Source organism: Muntiacus reevesi, chromosome 20 (genome assembly GCF_963930625.1).
Source record: "Muntiacus reevesi chromosome 20, mMunRee1.1, whole genome shotgun sequence".
NCBI lineage: Eukaryota > Metazoa > Chordata > Mammalia > Artiodactyla > Cervidae > Muntiacus > Muntiacus reevesi.
In genome coordinates this window covers 24,572,766-24,599,605 of record NC_089268.1, presented here as the reverse complement: position 1 = coordinate 24,599,605, position 26,840 = coordinate 24,572,766, and the positions used below count along the sequence as shown (strand labels likewise).

The 26,840-nt window shown below is 46.1% G+C and overlaps 1 protein-coding gene across 7 annotated transcripts in view; it reads right to left on the bottom strand.

Moving 5' to 3' along the window:
- Nucleotides 1–1,346: 1,346 nt before the first annotated feature.
- The window catches only part of TFAP2B (transcription factor AP-2 beta), a 30,628-nt gene continuing 5,134 nt past the window's right edge, over nucleotides 1,347–26,840 (bottom strand). For 2 of the 7 annotated variants that reach the window (XM_065912582.1, XM_065912583.1), the window contains exons 4-9: nucleotides 22,259–22,319; nucleotides 14,541–14,760; nucleotides 12,869–12,987; nucleotides 10,591–10,732; nucleotides 7,477–7,736; nucleotides 1,348–2,175 (exon numbers count right to left, since the gene is read on the bottom strand). In XM_065912582.1, the coding sequence (XP_065768654.1) occupies nucleotides 2,078–2,175; nucleotides 7,477–7,736; nucleotides 10,591–10,732; nucleotides 12,869–12,987; nucleotides 14,541–14,760; nucleotides 22,259–22,319 (900 nt within the window). In that variant the 3' untranslated portion in view covers nucleotides 1,348–2,077. Of the gene's footprint in view, nucleotides 2,176–3,223; nucleotides 7,737–10,590; nucleotides 10,733–12,868; nucleotides 12,988–14,540; nucleotides 14,761–22,258; nucleotides 22,320–26,840 lie in introns of those variants that run through there. The other 5 variants (XM_065912585.1, XM_065912587.1, XM_065912581.1 and 2 more) reach the window with 4 other exon arrangements.

Below are 26,840 nucleotides of genomic sequence, written 5' to 3'. Positions count from 1 at the left end.
TCCGAACATGAAGGCCAGAAATCGCGGCCTGATCTTGCTAGTTTGGAACCAGCCTAAAATGTGTTGAACTTGTGTGACAAAACGGCTCCCTCAATCTCAGCATAAATAGCCTGAATAAAGAAAAAAGCGTTGCCAACACTGCGGCCGTTCGCGAACTTGACCCCAAGGGCGCGCAGCAGAAAGCCTGACGGGCAGACTGCGCCCTGGGCAGTAGTTGGGCCACGAGAAACGCCCGCTGTGGGGAGGGCCGCGGTGCGTGCGTGCGTGCGCGTGCGTAGGCGTCCGCGCGTGCGTGCTCGTTGACGCTCGGCCCTGGCACTGGGAGAGCGTGCCTAGACGTGGACCGCGGCGCCGCGTGCTTGCGCTCAACTTGGGCAGCGGCGGCGCAGGCGCGGTACGTGCACACGCTGACTGGGCCCGGGGTGTGAATATCCGAGCGCGGGCGCCCAGTTTCCGCATTGCTGTCCGCGGCTGCGTCCTGGAAATGTGGGATAAAGGCGGGAGAGCGCCGGCCTGTGACCTGGGGGAGGGGCACGGAGGGACCCGAGCCAAGAAAGTGGACCTGGGGAGACGATTGACTGACCTCCTCCTCTGGAAGCGCTGAGATTATTTATGAGGACTGATTTAAAAGTAGTAGCTGCCAGGGAAGTGAAAAAGGAGCTCACCCCAAGCTATAAGAGAAGTTATAGTCTCGAGAATGCTGTTTATGACAGTATAAATCAATGTGGAGCTTGTGATGGGAAATATGGAGAACGTGAGTTTGGGATAGACTCAAGGAAACAAAGTCAAGAAGGAAAAATGAGTTTTCTCCCTCCGTGTTCTGCCCCCGCGCAATTCCTTTCCAAGGAGCCCAGGATTCTTGCCGGGAAGCTGAGGCGGGGAGATCCCACTCCTTGGCGAAGTGTCTTCCCCAACCTGAAACGAGGCTCGTTGGAGGGCGAGGGAATACGTGTAAATAAACAACGTAGAAGATTTATGGGAAGGCGTTCAATTTTATAGGACTGTATTTATAGAGCCAGCTCTGGCTCACTTATAAATAGATTAGTGGGAAGCCAAAATTAATGGACTTGTGAGCCGTGCGTTTAATTTCTGAGGCTTCGACTTTACAGGTAACCGCCTTCGAAGTCCAGGCGTGGAAGGCAGCCTTCGTTGGGAGTCATGAGCGCCCCCAAGAAGATTACACGTCCCATACGTGGTGGCTTTAAGCTCTGGCGCCTGGGGTCCCTAAGGAAGGATCCCCCCCCACCATGGGACTTTTATTTGCAAAAGAAGAAAAAGAACGAGGCCGCATAAAAAAATAATCGGTTCTTCTTCCTCCTAGCATTATTTTTAATGGGCCCATAAGCCGCTAATGCGGGCGGGGGAGCAGGCTGACTTCTGGGGCGCTGGAAGCCTCGCACCCGGGCTGGTTGCCTGCAGGCAGGCTAGGGCGGCAGAGACACCTCCTTCAAGGTTACCCAGGACCCCCGCAGGGCGCGTGATCAGGGTCCACGGCCTAGCGGTTCCGGTTTCCCTTCTTTCCTTACTACTTCCGCGACCTGGTTAAGGCAGTAACAAAAGCACCAGCGGAGGAGCTGTAACTAGCAGCCCAGGGCCATTTTTGTTAGGCAAAGCTCTTTGGCTACCTACCTCTTTCCTTCCCATTCTTCCAGTTCTTTCCACACATTCAGGCCCCTCAGGGCCTTGAGTTTTGCCTAGTAAAGGTGACTGACTGTCTTATGGGGGTGGGAAGAGAGGATGATTTGGAATTTACCTATGGAATAATAGATGGCTGGTCTGTTTCTCCAGAGCTGGTGTTAACCCTTCAGTAGGTAAGTTTGCGGTAGGATATGGAAATTACTCATCACCGCCTTTGTGTAATCCCAGTGGTAACCAACCCTTCGCTGGCCAAGAAAGCAAAAGAAAATGAAACTCAATACATTTGAGCCAGAGACAAAGGCATATACCTAATTTCTTTCTAGATAAATGCATTGCAGGCCCTCTTAATCACTTCTCCTGTTTTTAATTCCTTCTATTTTCCTTCTCTGTCTTGATTCAGTCATTTATAGTTCTAGCCATGATAATCCCCCTTTTTTAATTAGTAAGGAAGCCAAGAAGTGGAAAATCTCACAGAAAGCAGATTCCATTGTCCCTTCTGTCTTTCCCTATAGGGGAGTCCAAGTGGGATTGAGTCACCTGAAAAACAGAAAATTGATATAGAAGGCATATTATTAATTACCTGAGTATTAATTACCCAAGTACCAACTATATGCAAAGCACTCTCCTAATCTGGGTTTACCAGTTATCTAGATTTAACTTTGCTAGTTATCCTTAAATATATATACATGTTGCTGTTCCTGCTTTTTATAATTAAACCTAGACAATGTTGGAAAGGAACTTTACAGAAAAAGACTTTGAGGTCCAGAGAGAAACAGTGACTGGTCCAAAGTGTCCAACAGCTTGGACAAATTTACTTTCCTAGCCTCAGGGAAGACACCAAGCCTTGGGATGAAATACAGATTGAGAAGATGTTTGATAACTGCAGCCCATTAGGGTTGGGCTGTAGCCCATTAACCCAAATGAGAAATGCTCTGGCTTCTCTGGGCATCCTCTGAGCCTGAGGTAGGAAGCCTGTTTCCTCCTCTAGTCAAGGGAACTTTTCCTCATTTGTTTACAGAGGGCCTTGCACTGCTGGTGAGGTCAGGGTGGGGTTCAGTCCTGAAATGAGCCTCCAGATCCCAAGGTGTAAGGCACAGGAACCCTGGTCTGGTGGGCTACTCTCTTGCACCATCTCCTTCAAAGAACATCATGCCAGAATGCCATCTCACTAGCAACAAGAGGGGAGCACCTTCTTTAACTTGGACCCAGAGATCCATAGTGCCTGGGACACAGAGTCTTTTAGTTATCTAGGAAGTAAGTAATTTGACAACCTCATTTTTTAAAAGGGCAAAATAAGCCAAGAGATGCAACTAACATGAGCTTTTATTCCAAATTCCGTGAGAAACAGGAGAGAATAGTGTCAATTTGGAATTTTAAAAAGTCAGACACCACCTAGTGAAAACAAAAGTGTCCATTTTTCTGAGAAGCAAAATTTATTGTATTTATTGTAAAGAAAACACTGCCTGTGTTTATATGATGGAGTGGGGGACAAAAAGGAAACCTCCTTGGCTGTACTTTTTCTGTCTGTAGAATTAAACAGTATGTTCAAGAAACTGAAGATGAAAACACAACAAAAACACAACAATCTTTTTATTTATGTAAATCAGATCAACACTGGACAATAAACCAATTTCTACCCATTATCATAACAGCTTGTCTATAAAGAACAGAAAAATTCAGAGAGGATTCTACCTAGGGTCAAGCGGTTTTTTTTTTCTTTTTACCACCCATTCACAGAGGTATAGATTCACAGATAAATAATCCCAAACTACTTGCTCGCCATATTTACACATTCCCATTAAATTAAGCATAAATAAATATATACAAACTTAACATGGATACCCTCCAGAGCTCCTCTCCTGAAGAGTCAATAGATTGATATTTCTCGATTGTGTGTCAAAAACAATGTTAGTGAGAGACCAACTCAACAGAGGAGTTGATTTTGGCATTTCAAGAATAGTGTTCATTCTACTTTTTAAAAGAAAACAAAACGAATTTTGTTATTTATTTTTTAACCCTATAATTTAACATACATCGGCACAGGAGGGGAAACACTGTTTGGGCTCTTGAGGCAGCATCAGATGGTTTAAGGTTATTTCCTTTCCACATAATGTATTATGCATACAGAATATCAGATGTGATGACAAGTTGTCTATAAACACGCTAAGTAGGAATGAGTTGCCCTTTTAGGTAAGGCTTTGTACCAGAGGAACAGCGTGTAGATAAGTTGGGGGTTTCAGGTTTTCCATTCGAACAAAGTTTTCATAGGATCTAAAATAATTGCTCGAGAGAAAGTGGTTTCCTTGGCCAAAGAAAATAAAACAGCCATGTCTTTGAAACTTTGAAAGTGGAGAAAGCTAAGGATGTGGTGCCAGAGAGAAGGAAAGAAAATGCAAGCTAAACTGCGAAGGAGAATGTTACCTTCCCAGTTTGGGAGAGAAGTTAATGATCACTTGAATGATGAAATCCACACCCAGAACAGCCCTTCTTTTCTCTTTCTCCCAGGAGAGCCACCATACATATAAGAGGAGGCAGGATTGGACAGAGGGTGGTCAGAAGACCTATAGAACCTCCGAAGGAACTCACAGAGTGGAAAGTGTGAAGGCAGCGCTGCCATATGCTGACTCTTCCCTCCTACCTTTTAGCTTTTACTTTGGGACCGGGCACTTAAGAGGTTTGGATACAGTGTCTTAACAGGGTAGGGGTGCAGGGGAGAGCTGCGACTCACCTGTTTAGTTTGAAAACAAGGCTCAAAGGGGCTTGTTTTAAACGTTTCCCTTGACTTAAAAGGCAAACTCTTGCGTTAATCCCACTGTTTATTGATTTATGGGCCCAAGGAAACCAAATCTTTTAATAACTCAATTATCAGATAATCGTAGCGGGCCTAACGAAAGCAAGGGGGCGGGAGTCATACATGAAAGGAGAAATGAGGGAGGAAAAGGGGGCAGCGGGCTCTTTCCACGTGTGTGGGGGTGGGGTAGGAGGTTGCAGGGAAGGGATGCCAAGGGCTCTGTTCAGCCCGGGCGGGAGGAAGGCTCACAGAGAGGGCCGAAGGGCGACGGAGGAGGCTGCGCAGCCCAGTAAGACAATTCCTACCCAAGACCCGCCTTTAGGAGCCTGAGGGTGGAGAGTTTTCGTCCTGGCAAAGGCGGGGGAAGCTTCCAATCCCCTGGACATTTCTAGGCCACTCGCCCTCGGGGAGCAGGCGCCCCGGGCGGCCGCTGGCAGCTAGGGGCTCGCGCAGCAGAGACCCCTCTAGCCTGCAGCCCGCGGGGCACCGCCCCATTACCTACTGGAGCATCGGGCTTTCTCGGTCGCCTTAGCCCTTAGGGTGAGACCGAGAGCGGGAAGGGCCCGCGCGGCCCGCGGCCCCTCCAGCGGCTGATTCTATGTCCTCAACACGACTGGGCGCGAGTGGCCCCCACGCTCTCGGGACCTGCACAGTTAAGAGCAAGGCGCATCCATCGCGTCTCTCGCACGTCACACGCGTGGGGCGCGTTGCCCTGCAAGGAAAGGAGACGATGGTTTTCAGTGCGGTTTCTCCTTTCTGCCTTTGGCAATCAGAATACGTCTTATGCAAGCGGCCAGGCCTTCGGACAAAGGCGCAGGCTTCTAAGCTAGGAAGAGATGGCGCATCTACACGCTCCCGGCCTTTGTACTCTTATCAACTCATCTATGGCTGGGCCCCGCACATCCAGAGGTCCTCAAAGGAGCTGACAGTGGATGGGCTGGGGTCTGACATCAACCGTTGCTTGGGCCCTCCTGGGGACCTGAAACCAGGTCCCTAACTCCCTCCCCCATAAACATGTCAGCGCAAAACTTTCAGCAGGTCCTTAAGTCCCACCCTTCAACCTTCCCCCTCCCCAGGCCAAGGCCCCAGGGGCACCGGCCTAAGAGTCCCAGTGGGTCCTAACTGTAAATCCTACAGAACAGACCTCTGGAGCTTTATCTTCAAGAGATGCTGTAAAGGTCCTAATGCCTACTTTGTTTAAAGAGATGCGTTCATTCACACTCTATTTTAGAGATCTATCTCACCCACTTATACCCCTGGGGATTTCCCACTGCTTTGGGGACGGTGGGAACAATGGGTTTCAGATCTTATTTCATGATAATGCTCAGGTGAAGCCCAAGAAAGGAGCTGGGCTGCCAGAAGTGAGAGATATTAAGTGCATGAGACTTTATCCACTGGGAATAGCCCCAGTGTATCCAGACGGTAACATTCAAAGCTGAAATACATCTCCTTTCACTTTGCATTATTTTACCATTATTGTCAAAACAAGTGCATGTCTGTTGGGGTGGGGGAAGGCCCCATTTATAAAGCATCTTGTAAGAAAGCAATTGCTGCTGAAACATAGGAGCTTGCACCACCCTTCTTCCCAGGACCACTCAACCACTCGCAAAGCTGCTGCTTTTCCCGAAATTACCAAAGAGCCCAAGGAAATGGAATCCATTTTAAAGGCGAGTCAATAATGTTAAAATATTGGGCTCCAAGAAGCCTTACTCCTCTCCCCTAAAATTCGTTTAGCAGCTTCCCACTCCTCCACAATTCCATGTTGAGGTATCTGTTAACAACTAGACTGAAAGCTGCTTCAATCTCTTATTGGCCACTTTCTAAATTATTCCCTTTGAGCTTCTTTAAAGAAGTGCACCTGCAGAATTCTGACACACAGGCTTTGATTAAAAAGGGATCGGATTTTTTTTTTTTTCTCTGTACCTTATAGATTGTGTAGGAAGCCCAAGTCCTCTTTGAAGAAGCTCATAAACCATGCGGGCAAAGCTTTGGAAAACAGAAGAGAATGAAATGGTACATACCCCTCCGAAGGAATTACATACTAATCAACGTATTCATATTGTGTTTTGGTTTTACTATTGTTCTTAAAATTGGTAGATGACAAATAGGATAACAAATGCAAGATGCTCTGTAGGCAGATGCCGGCAAGGCTGGGAACTAGTAAGGTTTCTGAAAGCAACTGATGATGAGTCTGAATCAACTTATTGGTCCGGATTTTCCTCGGCCGCGGGAGCCTCCGCTCGGCCAGCCGGCCCCAGAGCTGCAGCCACCGCCTGCGTCCCCGAGGGCCCCCCCGCCCCGCCCGCCCTCGCCCTCCCTAATTATGCAAACGGCCCGGGAGCTGGGGCACCGGTGAGTTAAGGACGCGGGGCGGGGCGGGGGCATCGAGGGGACCGCAATCACCGCGCCTGAGGGTTAACCACACGCCTTTTCATCCCGGAAGATTCCCGTGACAGCCAGAGGGAGGAAGGGTAACATAGAAAAGGGTGGCTGGGAGAGGGGTGAGGTGAGGTGGAAAGGCGGGGACTGCCAGTTTCCTAAAAATATATTAAAAATTTAAAAAGTTCGTGCGTCTCAGTCAACCAGCTCTCAAAGCACTGACACCGACAAGGTTTCTCCGATTTTCTTCCAATAAGTTAGCGTTTTCTCATGTTTAGTCTTATGTTTATTTTCCAAAGGGGAAAAAAATCATGTTTTTATTATTATTATTATCAGTATTACTAAGCTCGAAAGAACCGAAGTGGAAAATCCGGACGGTGGTCTCCAAGTGTATCTTGAAATAGACACTGAGAACCGATACTGTTGCTCCGTGGTACGCCTCAGTTTTTTTGTTTTTTTTTTAAGTTATTTAGTTTTGTTTTTTAAAATTTTGATTGTATGTGTATCTACCTAATATAATTCTTCCAAAGCCAATCCAATATTTTTAAAGCTAAAATTAAAATTTGTTTCTGTTTTCCTTTTGTATTTAAAACATCTTTCCTTTTTTTTTTTTTTTTTTTAAATTTTTCATTTCCTGTGTTTCTCCTCCTTGTCGCCAGTTTTACTACCTGGGCCTTCCCCAGACGTGTGCCTGTTAGTGGTGGTGTTGTTCAAGAACATCTTGTCCATGCCTTTGAGCGCCTCGGTGAGATAGTTCTGCAGGGCCGTGAGCGCGGCGCAAATGGCCGGGGCGCCGAAGCCATGCGTGATGAGGCTGAAGTGCGTGAGGCAACTCTGGATCCCCGGCTCCAGGATGGGGCTGGGCCGGCTGTTCCCGATCGGAGTCCGGTCCTGAGCCAGCAGATCCGTAAATTCTTTACAAAGTTGCCTGCAAATGGGGCAGGAGAGGAACAACAACCACAATAACAAACAAACACACACCACCCTCAGCGTCGCTGTCATTGGCATTAGAAAGGAGACGCTCACACAAGCCCAGAGGCGCCCGGTCACCGGGAGAGCCGGGGAGCGAGGCTAATGTGGGCGATTCCGCTCTGTTTCCTTTCCCAGCGCTCGGCCTTCCCGAGCAGCTGGGACTGGAAGGAAAGCGGGGGTGGGGAGGTGAGGCACCCCTTCCATCTCAAAGCCTGGCCTTTTTGGCAGCCCTCTCCTCTGCCCATCCCCCCCCCCCACCTCTTCATTATGCAGGAAACTGCATAAACCCCGCTTTGGGAAAAATCGCTAGGCTTTTAGCATTTGATTTGGAATATTCAGTCATTTTTAGCTCTTACCTGACAGTTCTTTTTAAAGCCCTTTCCCCCTCCTCTCTCCTGCCTCTCCAACCTCTTGGCGATCAGGCTCAGAAAGCCCAGAAAGATTTAGGGCCCTGGGCCACAAGCCTGTCCTCACAGAAGCAGATTGCTGGAGCTGTGCATGGCCCAGGGCAAGCAACTGTTTATTCCAGGAGAGAATGCTGATTCCATTCAAAGCAAAAAGCTGTTTACCTGCAGTATTTGAGAAGGGAGGTATTCCCACCACCACCATCTCCCCCCTTTTCCCCTTTCTTTTAAAGTGTAGGCTACAGAAGATCTTTGTACAACAGGATTGTTGTCCATATAAAAGGAGTCCCACACTGTTTAAATAAAACCTAAAAGTAGATGGTTAAGACTCCAGGGAGGGAAGATTTTTATTTGTTGAAGGTTTTTAATTCCTCAAGGCACCCAAATCTCCCAGCCTTAGAAATCTTGCATGCTTAACTACGGGCTGAACTTACTTGAGAAAATTTTAATATAGGGGATGGACAAAAGGCCATCTCCTGGAAGGCCCAAAGGCTTGGTTCACTGTGGTCAGAGGCATGGCATCCCAAAGGTCATAGCCTTTCACAGACTGGCAGGCTTCTGTCAGCCTGCCTCCACCTGGTCTCCAGGGTGGTAAGAAAAGAAAAACTACAGAACTCCAATCCCAGTCCTCCCTGGGACAGTCTGACACTCGGTGACACCCGGCCTGGCCAATAGATGAATAGGGCCAATGCCCGGAGGCTCATGTGAGTGACTCTGGGGCACCTATTCCAAGGGGATTACGCCCAGGAGAAGTAACAGCCAAAGGAGACGAAAAACACCTCCTCCCCCACCTGCAACAGCCAGAAAAGGGTTTTGGTTTTAAGACTGATGGGTAGAAGGCACTACCAGGCGTGTGCTCACTGGTTCCTCTGTTCAAAATGCAGGCATACATCATCCCAACCAGGAAGAAACAGGTAACAGTTTTGACCTAAATAGGGCAGTTTCTTAAGTCAGAGGTTCCTCAGAATCACCTGTAGGGTTCAAACACACACATCCAGGCCTCCAGCCTCACCCTCGCCCTCCCCAATGGGTTCCCATTCAGGGAGCCTGGGGCTAGGTCCACAAATAATTATCTTGGAAATGCTCCCCAGACGATTCTGATGCTCACCTCAGGTTAAGAAATGCTGGCCTAAGAGAAGCCACAAGCACTCCTCAGGGAAACCACAGAGTTGTTTGTGGAATCCTGTTATCTAATTTATCCAGTTTGGCTTTATTTTTTCCCCAAAGTACCTTTACTCTTTTATAAAGCACCAACAGTTCCCCTGCCACTAGCCACCAAGGGCAAGAGGTGGGAGGGCAATTTACTGACAAAGATCTATTATATTGCTAGTTAGTACATCAAGGAAAACCTTCTAAAAAGAGGTGGGTGCCAGGTTTTGATCGTTGGAAGGGATGGTTAAAGGCTTTCCTGAAGTTTGTACTCATTACCAAAGTGCCAAAAAGGAAATTCTGAACTGCGGAGAACAAATGCTTAGAGTCAAACATTTTAAATCTTCAAAGCCCAAACTGGGGTCTGTAAGCAATTAAAGTTCTGGGACATTAATATTTTTTGACCCTGCGGAAAGGGGCAATCAAATTCCAATCACGTCTCAAAAACATCTGGACAAATTTGAGCAAATGATTTTTCAGCCTTCCATATATTTCTTTAAATTACGCTGTCAACGGAACAAACCGCGTCCTGGAGCACTAAATAAATGAGCGCCGCTGCTTGGGCCGCGCCTGCGAGAGAAACGTGCGGGTGCACGCCGCGCCGCCCATTGAAGGCCTGAGCCGGCCATAAAACACCAGCAATATGACATCGAAGCCAAAGACAGGAGTAAATCAAATAAATAGAAAACCCACTGTAAAAGTTCAAATGAGCTCTAGACCTAAATTTAGCCAGAGATTTACTAGTTTCCCCTCTGGAGTTGTAGTAAATTCTACGTCTGTGGAAGATGCCAAACAGCAACGTTGGAAAGAGAGTAATTAGAGCTGGGGGTAGAGATGGGTACACGTGGGTGATATACAGACTCCCTGAGCGAGCACACGTGGCTGTGTGGGGAGGACAGGAAGATGTGCAACCTGGGCAGAAACAAGCATCCAGGGATGCAGGAAAGAACTGGAATAAGGCCCCACCTCGAAAAGGTCTGCCTGTCATCCCCAGGGCTGGGGATGTGACTTGTTAAGCAGCCTGGATTCCGATTAATAAAGCCATCCTTCTCAGAATCTAGGAAACAGAGGAGGCTGACACAAACACACAGCCCGTAATCAGCGCTGAGGGGTGGGCACGCGCAGGGGGGCGGGGCTGGGAGGGCTCCCTACCAGCAATCCACCGGCTTTCCGCCACTGAGCTGGGAGCTCCCACCGCCTCCTCCCAAGCGAGGTGGCTGTGCAGGTTGGGAGTAGGGACGAGTTTAGGACACTCACTTGGTGGCCAGCAGCATATTCTTCCGGGAGTGCAGGTCACTGGGGTCCGTGTGCTGCCGGTTCAAATATTCAGAAACAGCTTTGGCGGGAAACTCCGTTTCGCAAATATACCCAAAATCCCGAGCTAAATGAACAGCTTCTCCTGAGAAGACAGCCACAGAGGAAATAATCAGCACCCAAGACCATCCCAAGACCAGGAGCTGTTCCCTGATCTATTGTTATTGTTCACAAAACAGGTCAACTCTTGGGGGCAGTAGCAAAGGTGGGACAGACGCCCAAATGAACATGGTTCTCAGGCCATGATTCAAGTTGATGGAACAAACTTTGTTCCTGCTGCTCTTTCCAGCCTCTCCCTGATCACACTTCCAGTCAAATCCTAGCTAGGCACCCCCTGAATAGTTTCGGGTCTCCCACACCCCAGCCCTGGAAAGGTGGGCCACTTTCGGGAGCCACCTTGCAATTGCACCTAGACAGACAGTGAACTGAACATGCAAGCCAGATCTGCCCCCAGCCCCTTTTATAAGCATCTAACATGTCAACACCTGCTTTAAATAAAATTTAAGTCTTCCTAACTTTTGTATCTTCCTATAATAACTAATATATACAAACATAGACCCCTGTGTGCCTATGTCCACGTACATTAAAGAATATGTAAATCATATATGGATCAGTGTCTATCCAGCAATGAAATATTTATTCTCCTTGTCAGTTTCCTGCTAGTTAGGTTTCAGGTTTCTCCTCTTCAGAGGTTCCTGCCATCATTTTCCTAGTTAAGGACTTTCTACTGCACAAAAGATGACACAGCAGCTATAGAAAACCTGGACAGCTGAGAGACTCCTCAGTTTATGTGGAAACCCCTTTCGAATAAAGCATTATTACCCTTTAAAAACACAGCCTTGGGGTTCAAGGGAAGATCTGAACATAAAAAAGAGATATGCTGAATTATCCCACAGCCACATTATTTGTAAGGAGCATGACTACTTTTAATCATCATTAGCATAGTAACCAAACACTTCCGGCTTACAACAACTCATAACACTGAAAACTGCCAACGGAATATTGGCATTTCAGTGGGTTTTCCAGTTCCCTTCCTTTTCCACCCAAATCCCTGTCTTGGGCTGAAATTACCTTGACTGCTTTTCAAAATGGACTGTGATTTTAGCAATACGCTAAAGGGCAAAAAGTAAAGCCCCCAGGCTGAGAGGCAACCACTAATAAGTGTGGTCTGGAAATTTGGTCACCTCTGTCTCTAGAGGGTAAGTTTGGGCCAGGCAACTTTACCTGAAAGATGGCAAAGTGCAATGCCTGTCAATGTGATGACTTTATGGTTGCTGTCTAAATATTCTAAGATCCCCTCTCCAAAAACTAACTCCCCGAAGGAGTGTCATAATATATCCATAAAAATAGAAGAAAAAACCAAAACCTACATGTTAGACTCTAGAGAAAATTCTACAACTTCCTCTATTAGGCCCTTCTGGCTGTACTTCCTGTGCCTTACACAACCCACAAATTCAAATGCAGATCCACTTGTTCTAGACTCTGGAGAAGATCCTCTTTATTACATACCATAAATATCATCTCCAGTCCCAAAATGATGAGCAAATTAGAATGTGCTTATTATAAGTATGGGCCTTTAAATTTACAACCAAAGATCATGCATGATTCACCTCCATATTTCCTAACTCTCCCCTCCCATTCCCCTCATCCCCAACCCGTATTTCTCCTAGGTCACTGGTCTTATGAAGCTCTATTTCAATAAATCCCAGGTAATCAGCAGGAGATAGGGGCCCTGGAAGTGACATGAGTTTTAAAATAACCATTAGAGAAAAAAAATAAAATAACCATTAGAGGTCATGAATGCAACAATAATTTCACAAGCCAACAGTGTATTTACTACTACTGATGATTCAGAAGTAAAATTTGGGAAGGAGAAGGGATATAGAAGGGATTACTGGTTATAGAGTTATTCTTGAGTTTGTATAGAGGTTGTTTCAGGTACCATGTCCTCCACCTGGAGGCACCTGCACTGGCTTGGAAGCCAGACCTGAGCACTCTCCAGAGCTCAGGGACCCTCGCACACATCCCTTGGCCTCTGGACAATTGCTACCCCCTCTAAGTAAAAAGACCTTTGAACTTTTCCAGCAAACGCTTGACATCCAACTCATAAGGGCACAACAATTGCAATGATTTCCAGTTAATCATGAAACGTGTAAAATGTCAGCCTTCAGCCAACAGTTAAACTCTGCCACTTCGTGAAATGGCCACTCGTCTTGCTTACCTTCCACCAGGGAGGTGAGTAACGTGACATTTGCTGCTTTGCGTCTGCCCGCGGGTAAATTCAAACCGATTTTTTCTAGCCTTTCTCGCAAAGATCTCCCCCCATTTTTCGATTTGGCTCTGAAATTGCAAGAATTAACATTCTGATTAACCTCAGAGTGTTCCTGAAACAAAGTTTAGATTTAGCAATCTAAAGCCCAGTGGAGCTTGAAGAGGTTTTAACTTGAGGTTAGCACTTTTTTTTCCTTCCTTTTGGTTATTTGCTGATAGTTTGCTGAGGTTTGCTTAATTTCTGCAATACAGAGCATAAAAAAAAATTGTGTCGTTTTCTTCTATCTCATGAGAATAAAAAATGACACCAGATGGGAATAATTAGGGTGTAGGTTGTGGGTCCAGAGAAGGTAGAAGCTGCATGTGCCCAAGCCCAGCTCCTTCCTGGTCATGGAGCCAGAGAGGTGAGCTGAAGCCGAAACCGGGCAAGTACAACCTTGCCGAAAGACGAGAAGAACTGGGTGGTTCAGAAAGGAGAAGGCTCAGCCTGAAACAGGTGGGCTTTCAGAGTAAAAGGTCAAGAGTCACAATAAAATGGAGTTGGGTTAAAAGGGGAAGGAAGACGGAAACATGAAACTAAAGATGATGTTAGCAATCATAATAACAATAAAACTAGCACCAGAGGAGTTTAGTTACATGATAAGCACTTTATACTGACCATCTCACTTAACCTCATAGTAAGTTCCATACACACACATCCTCAATTCCTAGGTGTGATTGAAAGAAATTTCTACACTGTAGAGCTCAAAGGACTCTGTGAAACTGAACTACAAAGTAGAGCAGAGCAAAAGGACTCAAAGTGAAAAAAGTCTGTGGGTCACACCCTTACTTCTTCCCAATGATCCCCCTTTATGTGCTAAGGTCTGGGCAAAAATACAAGAAAAAACCTACTCTGACTTCTCTTCCTGTGCTGTCCACCCTGCCGCTTTTAGGGAAGAAGGGGAGTTTCAGCTCCCAAGATAGGCTAACTTGAAAAGTTCATGTCATGCAGTGTCACACCTTCATATCAGAGGCACTAACCAAAGAGTTCAGGTGTTGGCAGGGACTTTTGGGGAGGCTTTGAATCTTAAAAGTCAACTCCTCCCCCAGTTTCCACAAGGAGTCTATGGATTGTCTTTCTCCAACACTGGGGAGCATATGAAAGGCCCTAAGGAATACCTGTCTATACTTCTAAAATGGTGTCACTGTTATTTTTTGTAGTGGTACTGAGGAAAGGAAGCCACACAAGTCTAGAACAAAGTTTTTCAAACTGCGGCGCACAATGCATTAGTGGGACAGGATCAACTTCGTCGGCCGCCAAATGCACTTAAAAACAAAATAAGAGATCAGAGAACATTGCAGGTGAGAAGGGGGTTGCTCCATGATACTCCTGTTTTAGGTAAGTGTGTGCAGAGTTTGGGTCCCACTCAAGGTAGAGAATGCCCCGAAGGGTCCTGGGAGTGGAAAGAGGGGCGCCGGGTACACGGTGGGGAAAGGGGAAGGCCCCCAGGCCCGCAAGGCGGGCGGGAGGGCGAGGCGGCGCGAGCTGGGCGGGGAGCACGTGGTGGCGGCGGCTGTAAGCTACAGGATTCGGTTGCTAGGCAACCGCGCGGCATTAAAAAGTGGTTGGGGTGGTGGGTTACCTTCTGAGGACGCCGCCGAGGAGAGACGCATTGAGGCATTCGGGCGGCGACAGCCGTCTCTGAACTTCTCCCACAGTTACTTTGTATTTTGAAGTTGAACTAAGCAGAGACAAACGGCCTGGGACCGAGCAAAACACCTCGCCAGTGTTGACGGACATGCCTCCTAAGAAGCCATCTTTATTCATCATCAGGGAAGTCACAGATTTGGGAGGAACCGGAACTGGAGAGAGAGAGAGAGAAAATATGCCATAAAGGTGACCGGGTTTCGATCCTTGTGACGGCCGATAGAATGAATGTGTCGCTGCCTGCGCAGGGGCGAGGCCACAGGCCAGGCGCCAAGAGGAAAGCTGCAGGAGGAAGTGTTTGTTCCCATGGTTCCGCGGTGCGTTCAGAGCACTGTGTACAAACAAAATGCAAAAGCCATCACCTCTGGAAACTTACCCCAAGTGTGTGGACATGTGAGAGTGGCTTGCCACAGTCCCGCTCACTACACAAATCAGGAAAAGCACGCAACCCAGAGTTTGGATTGTGCTGTGAAGCCAGACAAATCCGATTACATCACGTGTTGGCTGTGTGACCTTAGATATCTCACTAAACCTCTCTGAATCTTAACGTCCTCGTCTGTCTCCAGAAAATCACATTTGGTGCTGAAGCCTGAAGGCGATGCTCCCTATCAGTGATATAAAATAGTAATACCAATGGTCTTTATGGGAACCCTTCCCTCCTCTCCTATTTGATACAAATCTATCATCATCACTGGCAAAGAGCAGGATGGTGAGCCCCATCAGTCACTCTGCCCAAGAACAGCCAAGTAATAATACCATTAAACTGGGGCAGTTGGGCCCAAAAGAGCTGCTCATTTCTCTGCAGTGGATCCCATTTTTTGCTATATCCTAACAACAGATTCGTTTAGAAATGAACCCAAATGCTCCTCTCCAGTGAAAGCAATTCCGCGGTGACATGAATTTTGTTTACAAATTAACGTAAAGCACCCGGCTGGTGATTGTTTGGAGCAGTTATGATTTACAACAGGTGCCCTGATCAATCAACCAATCACTCTAATTCATGTGAGCGGCGGTCTTGCCTTGCCCCAGTTGTTTCATTTCGGCAAGTAATTGATAACAAACCGCACTCAAGGTATGTTTTATGCAGAAGTTAATAAGAGCTGACAGCTGGTTGCCACTGCTACCCAGGCGCATTCAGTCTCTCCAGCCTGTATTTCTGTTTAATTGTGTTTCAGCGTCATCTGCACCTTAGGAGGAGGCGGGGCTCGGTAGAACCAGAGGCTGGGAGCCAGGAACAGTGAACGGTCAGCTTCCCAGTTCCCTGGCAGTCTCTCTCCCTTGGACTTCTACATGGCTGATGCCCATTTTCTTTCTGCAGGCCTCTGGGCAGCAGACGCTCCCTGCTGGCTTGCCCTAAACCTTAGCTTCTTCCATGGGGCTCTGAAGCCCCTCAAGCACCTCTCCAGTGATCACCAGGCCAGGGGACTTATTGAAACATGCAATGTTTCTGGCATGAAAAAGGATGCTTCCATTCTTCCTTGTTAATAAAGACTCTCACTTTATAATCCTAGTAAGAGAAAGATACGCTTTTTCTTCTCTCTGGAACCTAGAACCCCACACGTCAAGCAAATTATATAACCTCCCTTGACTAAAACAGACTAACCGCCCTGAGTGTTCTCGAAACAGCTTATTCTCTCTACCACAGATCCCAGCATTCAGACCTTCATGATATTTTAGAGACTTCTAAAAGGTAGGTCTCAAATCTTCTATTTCCTATAAATTGCATTTGGCTCTTTACAAACGCCTGTAGAAAGGTCTTTCTGAGTAAAGTGGACAGGGAGACAAGCATTGCCTTTTTTCTACTTCTTAGTAGACATTTTAGAGTTTCTGATCTGTCTATATAGTCTCTCCCAGGGCTGAATGAATGATGTCAGGTAACCAAGTGAATATTCTGCACTGCACAGTGGTGGGGCAGTTACAAAGTGGTGTTTCTTCTTTCTGATTCCCTTCATCACAATCAGTGAAGTGCTTCCCATTTGAGAGCTAACCAATGCAAATTCGAAGTGTATTAATTAAATGTGAGTAAAATACGGATTTAAAGTCACTTAAAAAACAATGATTAGGGTGGGAACACCCTGTCATTTAATTTTCTTTCACAATATCCACATCTATTTCAATATGCCTTTTTTGTTCACTGCTGTCCAGATTTCTGTATTTCAGATTTATATGCAGGCACTATAAGCAAACAATGTATGATCATGGTAACCTTGGAAAAACTTTTCTGCAAAATACAGATGGCCCTTTGTAGTTTTAATATGGTATGAACTAGAGAAATAAGTTGTATAAAAAGCCTCGTCTTTGATATTCAGCAAAATTTAAAAATTTAGATCCTACTGTATTTAGAAAGATAATTTAAACAGAACCCCCCCCATCCCCCATGGCCAAGCAACTTGAAAATAGTAAGTTAATTCCTATTTACCATACTGGATAACCAAATATCTGCTGAGAACTGGAATTTTGCCTGCTTTTCACAGTCCCAGGTGCCAAATCTCTTGAAAAACCAAGCCTTTTGAGACATTTTATAGCCTGCCCTCAATTTCACTATTGTTAATTGCCTGATTTACCTGACAAGAGCAATTTCCTTTGGAGCCTGTCCATAGCTCCCTCCCAAGGACTGTACCTTTTTGCATATACATTATCACCTAAATATCACCCACCCAGGCAGCATCCCTCAGCACTCTGCTGTCTAGAGGGAGAAGGAAGGGGGGAGTGGTGATGTTTCTTCACTCCCCTTCTCCCCCAACCCCCGCCCGACAAGACTTTGAGCAGACGCACTTCAGGTTATATTTCTATTTTTGAATTTCAGTATCAATCTTGTTCATACCCTCCACCCTCTCATCTTCAGGTGCTAAACGCTGGCCTCTGAATGGTCTCCTAAACTAGACTCTGCACGTCTTGTCTCACACTCTTCTAAGTCCAGCCTACTGTTAGCATCTACCTTCCCCTCCACTCTCACACCTGCTTTCCTCAGCTGATTAACCCCATATTTTATTCTCTTTGTCTTTTCCCTTCTGCTTTCCTCCAGCTTATCAATAAACCCAGGGAGCAACAGGGCCCGGTTGATTTGTTAGTAATTATGAGCACACTGCTCCTGCTCACGGAACCCAGAGATGACTAAGATAGGTTTAAAGCGACAGCAGGAAATGGTAAGGAAATGGAGCATAGCAAAACTCAGCGTGAAGCTTTCAGTTCTTTACATGTTTACAATTTTCTGTGCATACATTAAAACTGGGTGGGATTTTTTTACCTCTTCAGTTCTCAGTTGGATAGCGTGGCCAACTTCTGAATGTAACACCCACAAAACTTGCCCCCCTCCCTTTTAACTTGCATTATATGGGGGCAGAAGAACAGAGGTTTAAAAATCGATCAATATTTCATTACAGGGACTGGAGTTTAATTTGAGAGAGTGGAAGGAAAACCGATTGGAGAAAATCTTATTCATTAGTGAACGCTATAGAGCCAAAGTGTTAATAAGCTAGCGTTTCATCTTTACTCTTTACACTTAAGTATGAAATCACAGCTCTGATATCTTTGTGTTTGACTGGAGGCAGGTTTTCTGTGGTTCTGATCTGTTGGTGGGAGAGAAGGAAAAAATGAACCCACCTAATGGACTGAAGCCTAAGTCCCTCTGAAAGGTGCTCGGACTCAAATATGGAAACTACACCCGGAAGCAGCAAGAGGTGGAGCATTGCTTGAAATAATTACTTCTCACCAGCAGATCACCCTTTTCCTCATACTTAGATTGTTTCTTATCTACCTGGGGGCTAAATGTTATTCCATATGTATATAAGAGCATGTGTATAAACATGAGCACTGAAATCCTAAAGAAAAAACATAAAAAGGCTTCTCACAGAGAAAGTCAGAACTTAAGGAAACTATGAACATCCTGTGTTGGCATCCTTTAGGGGCAAAGCCTAAGAGGCTGGAAACTGAGTTGGATCCCATCATCTGACTGGGGTGTGTGGGACCTTGAGAAGTCATTTGTCTTCTCTTCATCTCAGTTTCCTCACTGGAGGGTGGGGGTGGGAGTTGGAGAAGAGTGTCTAACCCTTCCAGCTTTGAAATTCTATGAACTCTGATTACTCCCTGTGTGGCTGGAATGTAGCTGAGAGCCTCTAGTTGAATAAAGGCCGATGGGGACCCAAGTCAGCTCTGAAAATGTGAACCTCTCCCTTTGGGAGGAAACTCATAGCCTTCTCAGAGGTTCTGACAGACTCTGGGTGCTTTGACCTCCTAGGTCAGAAGGGGGAGTCTCAACAGAACCCCTTGTAATTGAAATTGGCAATTTCTCTATCTCCCCCCATACCCAGAGAAAATCCACATCAATCAAAGTGTTTATGTGGGGAAGGGGCCAGAACTAACGGGAAAAAAGTGGGAGAGAACCAAGAAGTTGAACTGAAACTAACCAAACAGGATATCCCTAAGACCAGTGAAAACGCCCCATCGTCACAGCACTTGGACCTTGGACTCCAGCCACGCCAGTCATTCCAAGATATCTCAACATCTTTTTCTGCTGTCTAAGATGTCCAGTCGATTGCATATTGGCCTCTAATTGCACCAAAAACTTTTTCTGAAAGCCTAGGTGAGCCTTCTTTAGGTTAGGCTGGTAGGAGAGTGGCAGTGATCATTTATAGGAGCTGGGCACCACTCCACCCCCTGCCCGGCCCAGATTCCTAATCTTAATGGAACTGAGAGTTAAGAATGATTTTTTAATGTCTCGTTGGATTTTTAGACTGTTAATGTACCGAATCCTTCTCATTATTACTTTATTGATTGCTCATTGACCAGCCCCCTTCAAATCGTATTAACCACCCTCTGCCGGTTTAGATTAGGAGAGTTTAAAAAGCACCTTTCATTACTCCCCCCGCCCCCAACTCCTGCGATGGAGTTGAGACTCGCTGGCTTAATGGGAGCTCTAATGGGGCAGCTAAGAGGAGAGGGGCCCCAGTCCCTGCCGATTGCATTAATAGCTCAAAGGGGGCCAATACAGAAAATTAGCCGTAAACGAGCTCTGGAGATCTTCAAATGAAAGAGCCATTTATCACATTGGCTACCTTCACTCCACTCGTTTGCTCTCTCTACTGGGAACAACTCATTTCCTCTTAACTAAATTACTTCAGAAATGTCAGCTAAGCCCAGATAGCAAACATATAACAAGAGAGCTAGCCTACAATCAATGGGGCGATATCAACATGGGCACAAAACTGGACAGGGTTAAATTTTAGGAGGGAGACCTTGCATAATTAGAGAGACACATGCAGACACATAGAGATATATATCCGTTATGTCTAAGTCCTCTCCCTTAAATACACACAGAGGCACAGAAGCCTAAACCTGGGCCAGTTGCTGCCACTTTATTAATAAGGTAGGCCTTTAAAAATCTCTCTAAAAGTCCATTAGAAAACAAATAAAGCAACCAAGTCCCTTGCCAGTTGTTGAAATTTAGAATATTTCGTCCAGGAAACGTTCTCACCTCCTCTTTTATGAAATTAATCTCTTCCTCATAAAGGTGGGGAAGGGGCAAAGACGGGAGACCAGAGGGCAGGAACAGAGCTAATGAATCCATAACCTTATTTTAAGTGGTTCATAGTGATCTAGAAAAGTAAATCAACCACTTACTCCACTTTTGCCCATGGCTCTCTAAAGATAAAAATATAATATTAGGATCTTTTCGTCATGTAATAAAGCAAATACCTGAAATATTAAATAATGGACTTGACCTCACACTTCATATTCATACCACACTCCTTAAATCAATAGAATGACTGGGGTGCCACTTAGATGTGTTAGGCTGTGCATTTTTAAAAAGGTTTGCGGGGGGCATAAAAAGTAGTCCACGTTTCCAAAACCAGAAACTGCCACGTTAGTTTCAACATTCTCCTTTTCTTATTTCTGGAGATCCTCATATATACATACATATTCACATTTCACTGACAAACATACACAAGCCCTGAAACCAAAGCATTCCACATCTAAGAATATTTTCAGCTCCATTTTTTTAGGCAAGTTAAGTTCCAAATATTTTTATTGGCCTGACTATTAATAATATTTCTGATTGGTCATCAGTTGGGCATGCCCCACCACCAGCCCCAATGCTGTTTCAGCCCCCATAGAGAAGTCTGAGCTAAGGGGTTCAACCTTTCCATGAAAAGGGACGGAAACTAGAAAAGAAACCAAGAAAGCCAATGAAGAAGCGCCGCTCCTCCTCCCCATACTATCCACCCCCCTCATCCCATCAACCAGCAATTAACCAGAAGAGAAGACCCAGGAGGGAATGGTGAAAGTGAGCTGTCAGTGCACTTGCAAATCCAAGCGCAAGCCCAAGTGTCCCAGCAAACCCAAACCCTGGCATTAAAAACCCGAAACGATACTATCTAAGGAAGAGTCGGAGACATTTGGAGGAACACTTAGATACTTTTACCCCAAACCCTACTAGTCTTCTTCAGGATATTACATTCAAAAGCCAAATGGCATCACTTCAAGTACAGCCTCCCCTCCCCGCCTCCCACCTCTCAAAGTGACTTCTTCTGCTTTTGTAAGAGCAGAAAATTGAGCACACCTCATCCTGCTTGCAATCCTTCCTTCACAACCGTCCTACTCTACCGGCTTGACTCTGCATTACTTTTCACACCATCCTTTTCCTTTTCATTGTTTTTGTGAATGTCATCTGGCTCAAATGAATCAGAAGTGACTGCAGCTAGGAATTGTTGACACCAAACAGAAGGACAGGGCTTCTCCAGCATCGATTAAAAAAAGGGTTACAGTAGTTAAAATTGTAGCTCCAAATACCGGTTCTTGCGATAATTAAAGATTGCACTGTTTACACATTCAAGCTCCTAAATTTGTGGCATGTGAGTGACATTCGGGCCTTTTCGCAGCCACGCTAATCGCCAAGCATTCTCTCAGTGACTGTCAGAGAAGAGGGGGAAAAATTAAGCAGCTGCAATACGCCCGAAATGAGTTATTGTAATTACATTTAATTAGTTTAATTAGTTAATTATTTTGCTTACAGCTGTACAAGAGACTGCAAACATTTGTTAATATCACATGCCCTTTAACAGTATGGGGTGATTCCACAGTCACACTAAATCATGAATGCATATGTAGGAAGATTGAGAAATGTTCAGAGGCCAGCTCAGCTTCTCAGGAAGAGCATATTTAGCGACACATTTGGCACAGTTAAAAAAAAAAATCTGAAGAAACAACTGGTAAAACACAGAGAACTGGGAACAAAATTACCACTCCAAAATACAAAAGCAAGGCGAGAAGGAGCTGCCCCAATGGCACAGGGTTTGGCTCAACAAACTCCAGTTATCAATGAAATAATCAGCTCATATTTTTGAAAGCAGTGTTTCCCAACCATACATAATGGTAGTTCAATTATTTATGATGTATCTAGGATTGCTAGCGAATGTACTGTGAGAAAAATGGCAATGGTCTCTGTCTCTCTCATCAGGGTTTCTGCCTCCAGTCCCCCACCCCCATCCCTTCTTCCCAACAGGCATTTTCATCCAGATAGCCACTGTCCTATGATTGTGAACAAACACTGGTGTCTTATAAAACAATGAAGTCCTTCAAAGTGAAAATGCATCATAAAGACATGAATGCACAGGAAAACTTTGCTTACTTTGGGGGGGGGGGAAGAGTCCATACCTTTTTTTATGACAGACTGGTCCAATAGATTCATGCCGCTGTTATTGGCATCTTCAACTGACTGTGAATATAAAAACATCACTATTCAAATCGACTGGATATTAAAGAATCGCACACATAAATCATGTCATTCCAAACTGGAGTTTCTGTTATTTCCATTTATATTAATTCACAAAGGGAGGTTTTATTATTATTATTATTACCTCCAAATGGACACAGAAATGAAATTCACCCAAATTATAAATTCTTCCAATGGAAGAAGAGGAAAGAGGAAACTGTGAGAGGCATCTGGGATGCAGGATTGGTTTAGTGATTATATTAAACATAGATATTACATAGACACATAAACTTATATTATTCGCTCTTATGAATTGTGAAAATTTGGCACCCGCTGAAGGATTTCCACCAATATTAGTCAGAGCTATGTCTGTTTTCTATGCTATCCCAGTGCATCTTAACCCCAGAGTCATTTTACAAATACATAATAGTTTACATTATAGGATTTTAATTAAAGTCTGAGCAATTTGGAATGGAATGCAAACAGCAACACATAGGAACACGTTTGCAGGCGGTCAGGACCGCACACCCACCGCAGTTCACACACATCTCAGTGCTGTGTGAGCTTCCTGCTGCAGGACAGTCCCCCAGAGGGACCTGCACAATCTACTCCCCCTGTCACTGCTGCTGCCCAGCAAGAAGCACACCTGTTAGGAAGGCAGTAACTACAGACATGCACACTCACGCGCGCGCACACACACACACAGGATCTCCCGGTGAGCAGCACCTGTGTCATGGCAAAGAACAGTCACCTTCCTTGCCAGTTGCATTCCAGAGAAGGAAAATTTCGACCCTAGATGTTGGCTGCACTTCAGAGGGGAAATGGCTCTTAGAATGATATTCTTGCTGTCAAGATGCACTAGCCTTCTCGCTGTGCATCTCAGGGCATCCAAAAGTGGGGGATTCCCACCTTCTACTCCCCAGTGAAAATCAGTGTTAGCTTTTCCTGCAATGTCCAGCCGCTTTCCTTGATCCTTACAAACCTAAATTTGGACCAATCTGTCACCTTCTCTACAGAGGAGTAAAAAGCAAAGGGCTTGAGAGGGAGGTTGTGTTTCGACAGCACCTCCCACCCACTCAAGCTGCATCCCCAGACAGGGCGTGTGTTCATCACAAGGAAGAGACTGTCTACCCCAAACAAGCAGCACATTAGAAACGAGATGATCTAATCACGGAGGGGGCATGTTAATTTGTTTCTTTTCGTTTTTAATAGCCACTCTTCTGTTCTCAGAAAGATGAGGAAAATTGTTATTCCCCATAAGAACCATTTTCCATGTTGCAACATGCCATCTCCATCTTAAGAAATAGTAAAAACTAAAAGCTTAAAAAAAAAAAATGCTTCATGTAACTTATTCGGAACTCCCAGGAGACCCCACCACGCACACCGGGCGCGCACACACAAGATTCACGCCTTTCTGTGCTCACGTGTCTACAGCGGCGACGTGTCCACGCAGGACAGAAATATTCGCCTGTGTCTGTGGGCGGGCAGACCCGCGATCTTATGGGCCGGGACCGTGCGCCCCCACACCTCACCCTCACGTCGGTACGTAAATATGTATATACGCCTCATCAGCGACGTGGGGTAGTTGTGGTAGTTAATGAGAAGGCTCTTGTCTGATTTTCTATCTAATTACGGCCGCCTGCTGGGTTTTTGTACAGGATATTCACGCAGCATGCTGGCGCTTAATCGTCACAGGGAGGATCGTAAAGATTTAATTAGGACTGCATGCGGAAGCTCGGAAAAACAACTCAGACTCGTAATTACTAGACTTCTTTAGTTAAAAGTGATACCAGGGGTTGCTTTAAGACAGTAGGGTGTGTTTGAGTGTGTGTGTGTGTGTGTGTGTGTGTGTGTGTGTGTGTGTAAGGGCTTTGACTTAACATCCTCCTATGATTACACTCAGGTAGGAGAGGTGATGAGAGGTTAGAGAGCAAAGGCCAGAAGAAGGAAAGAGGTGTTCACAGCAACTGACCAAACTCCAAACTGAGTATCATCTGCAGCTCTCTTTCTTTCTGATGCTGTTTTTCTGAGTTTTTAACACGGTCCCCACTCCCTGCGTGCCTGCCCGTGCGCGGGTGCGCGCGAGCGCGCGCGCGTACACACACACACACACACACACACACACACACACACACACACACAATGGGTGAAATGTAGCATACCAGAACACAAACAGCGATTTGCTGGTTTAATAGCCCCTGTGAGTAAATTGAAATAGAAATTGACAGGGTTTTATAGTTTCATTTAAAAAATATTAGAAGCATTTGGTTAATTAGCTCTTCTCCTTTGCTTCTCTCGTGATCGGGGCGGCGGCCCCGCGTGTGTGTCTGGGTCACACAACATCCTGCCCCGACCCTGGGCCAGGTGAGGACCCTTGGCTGAGAGGCCACTACCCCCTCCTTGGCCTGGCAGTTCCCTGGTATCTGCCGGATCGCGGCTGGGCTGACACAGAGAGATCTGGGACACACACTAGGCCCCTGAGATGGAACAAGTGACTGGGGTCCAGGCGGAGGCACCTCTGGTCCCTTTTAACAGATGGGGGAGGGGGGCGCAGCCCACCCATACCGCAGAGGCAGGAAATGGGAAACGCTGAAGCCGCCAGCCGCTCCGGCCACACAGTCCCCTGCACTCCTGATCCCTAACTCAGAAGTGGAGCCTCCGGGATGGAACAGAGGAGGCGCAGCCTCTGGATTCAGGGGTCTCATCTTTGGTCCATCTTCTCCCCTGTCTTTCTTTGTCACCTGCCCCGTGTCTCGTCAAGCACACCTGTCATCGCGTGGGAGACAGAGATCCTCCCTTTTTCCTGGGAAGGCGCGGGGTGAATTCCTCCTGACCCCTGGCACCAAGAGCCGACCCTGAGAAAGTCTCACGGGCCTCCCCACCTCGCCAGGGGACCTGCTGAGATGCTTCCGGGGGAGGGACGGGGAGAGATGGGGTGGGCGGGAGCAACCAGGGCCCCGGGCCTGCGCTTTCTCTGCCCTGGGCTCTCTCCAACTCCCAGGTCTGAGCTCCGGCTGCAACTTTGACAAGGGTGTTCTCCCGAACGCACACCGACCTGGCCCTGTTTTACTCTCGCCTCTTGCATCTGACCAGACCCTCCAAAGTTCTCACAATTCTGTCTTAAAAATACAATAAAATAACTAAAAGCAAAGAAATCTGCTCCCTCTTTGGGTGCAGTCTCTGGGTTTAGTAGCCTGAGCCACCCCGCCTGCAGAGTGGTAGTGACACAGCCAATGTAGCGTTGCCAACAGCAATGCTGATGAGTTGATCCACTTTCATTATCTAGCACTTTGAACCGTACCCACAAAGGTTAATTTAAAAACTTTCCCCCCCAGACAAGTATTACCTCAACGCATTAAACACACACACACACTACTGAATATTTCCTTTCTCATATGATGTTCTGAAATGAGCAATACCTCCAAGACAGAAACAGTTAAACTCACTTAAATCAACAAAACTACCACTTATGACTATGGGTAAATCCATCCACAACTCAGGTGATTCCATTATTTCTGGAAATACTAAATAACTACATTTCCCTTAAATCAGTAAACCATCATAGACAAGACACAGACAGCATTTAATGCTATCACCATATTTTAACTGTTCAAAATACATTTTCTTCAGCAGGTAAAGAGAAAGGACTCATGCACACTTTCTCTTTCCCATTTCATGTTCCTTCGCTTTAGAGGTATGTCTATAAGGATGCGTAATATAGACAACCATGCTAATGAGACTGAAGAATCACTTGAAAACCTTTCAACCATATTTGTCTTTTCTAGAGACTATTTAAATTAAAGAGCAAAAGGAGACCTGCTCAGAATCACCCAGACAGTTTTCAGAAATCATTTCCTTGATGTTTCTTTGTTTAATTTAACCAAGTATTCTCCACCAAATCAGGCTCCATTGTGTAGGTTGCAGATGGGATAGTGGTGGGGTGGGGGAGTGTTTGGAGTCTTTTGTTTTAAGAAACAAATATGTGATGCCTCTTCAACTGGTGACACGGGGGAGAGGAGGGTACTAGCAGAAAGAAGGACTGGGGAAGGACCTGGAGAATGTTGCCCCACTGCCGTTTCATGGTCCAAACGGGGAAAAGAACCTCCAAAACGGTATGTGTCCTCATGAACCCCCAAAGAGAATTATGACTTTCTGGGTCTCTCCTCATAAATCTTCCATTGCTCAGATGCTGCCTCTGGAGCTCAGTTCTCTTGGGAAAGGGTTCTACAGCTTATGGGACATTCAAAGTAAGACCTGGCTTGGACAAAATAACATGTTTTTCTTCCCAATGTGCCTTGTCATGCTTAACAGAGTCTTTGCAAATTGAGCAGGAACCTCTATAGAGGTCCCTGCACCTCCACGCTGCAGCCCCAGCCTCCGGGCAGCCAGGATTCCACCTGCCACGTCAGGGGGCCAGACCCAGGGGGGTAGGTTGAGAGGGCACCCGGCTTGCTTACACAAAGCCAAGAGAACAGGAAGGAGTGCCCTAGCTAAGGCAAGACAAAAGCACCTAGCTTTGATTCT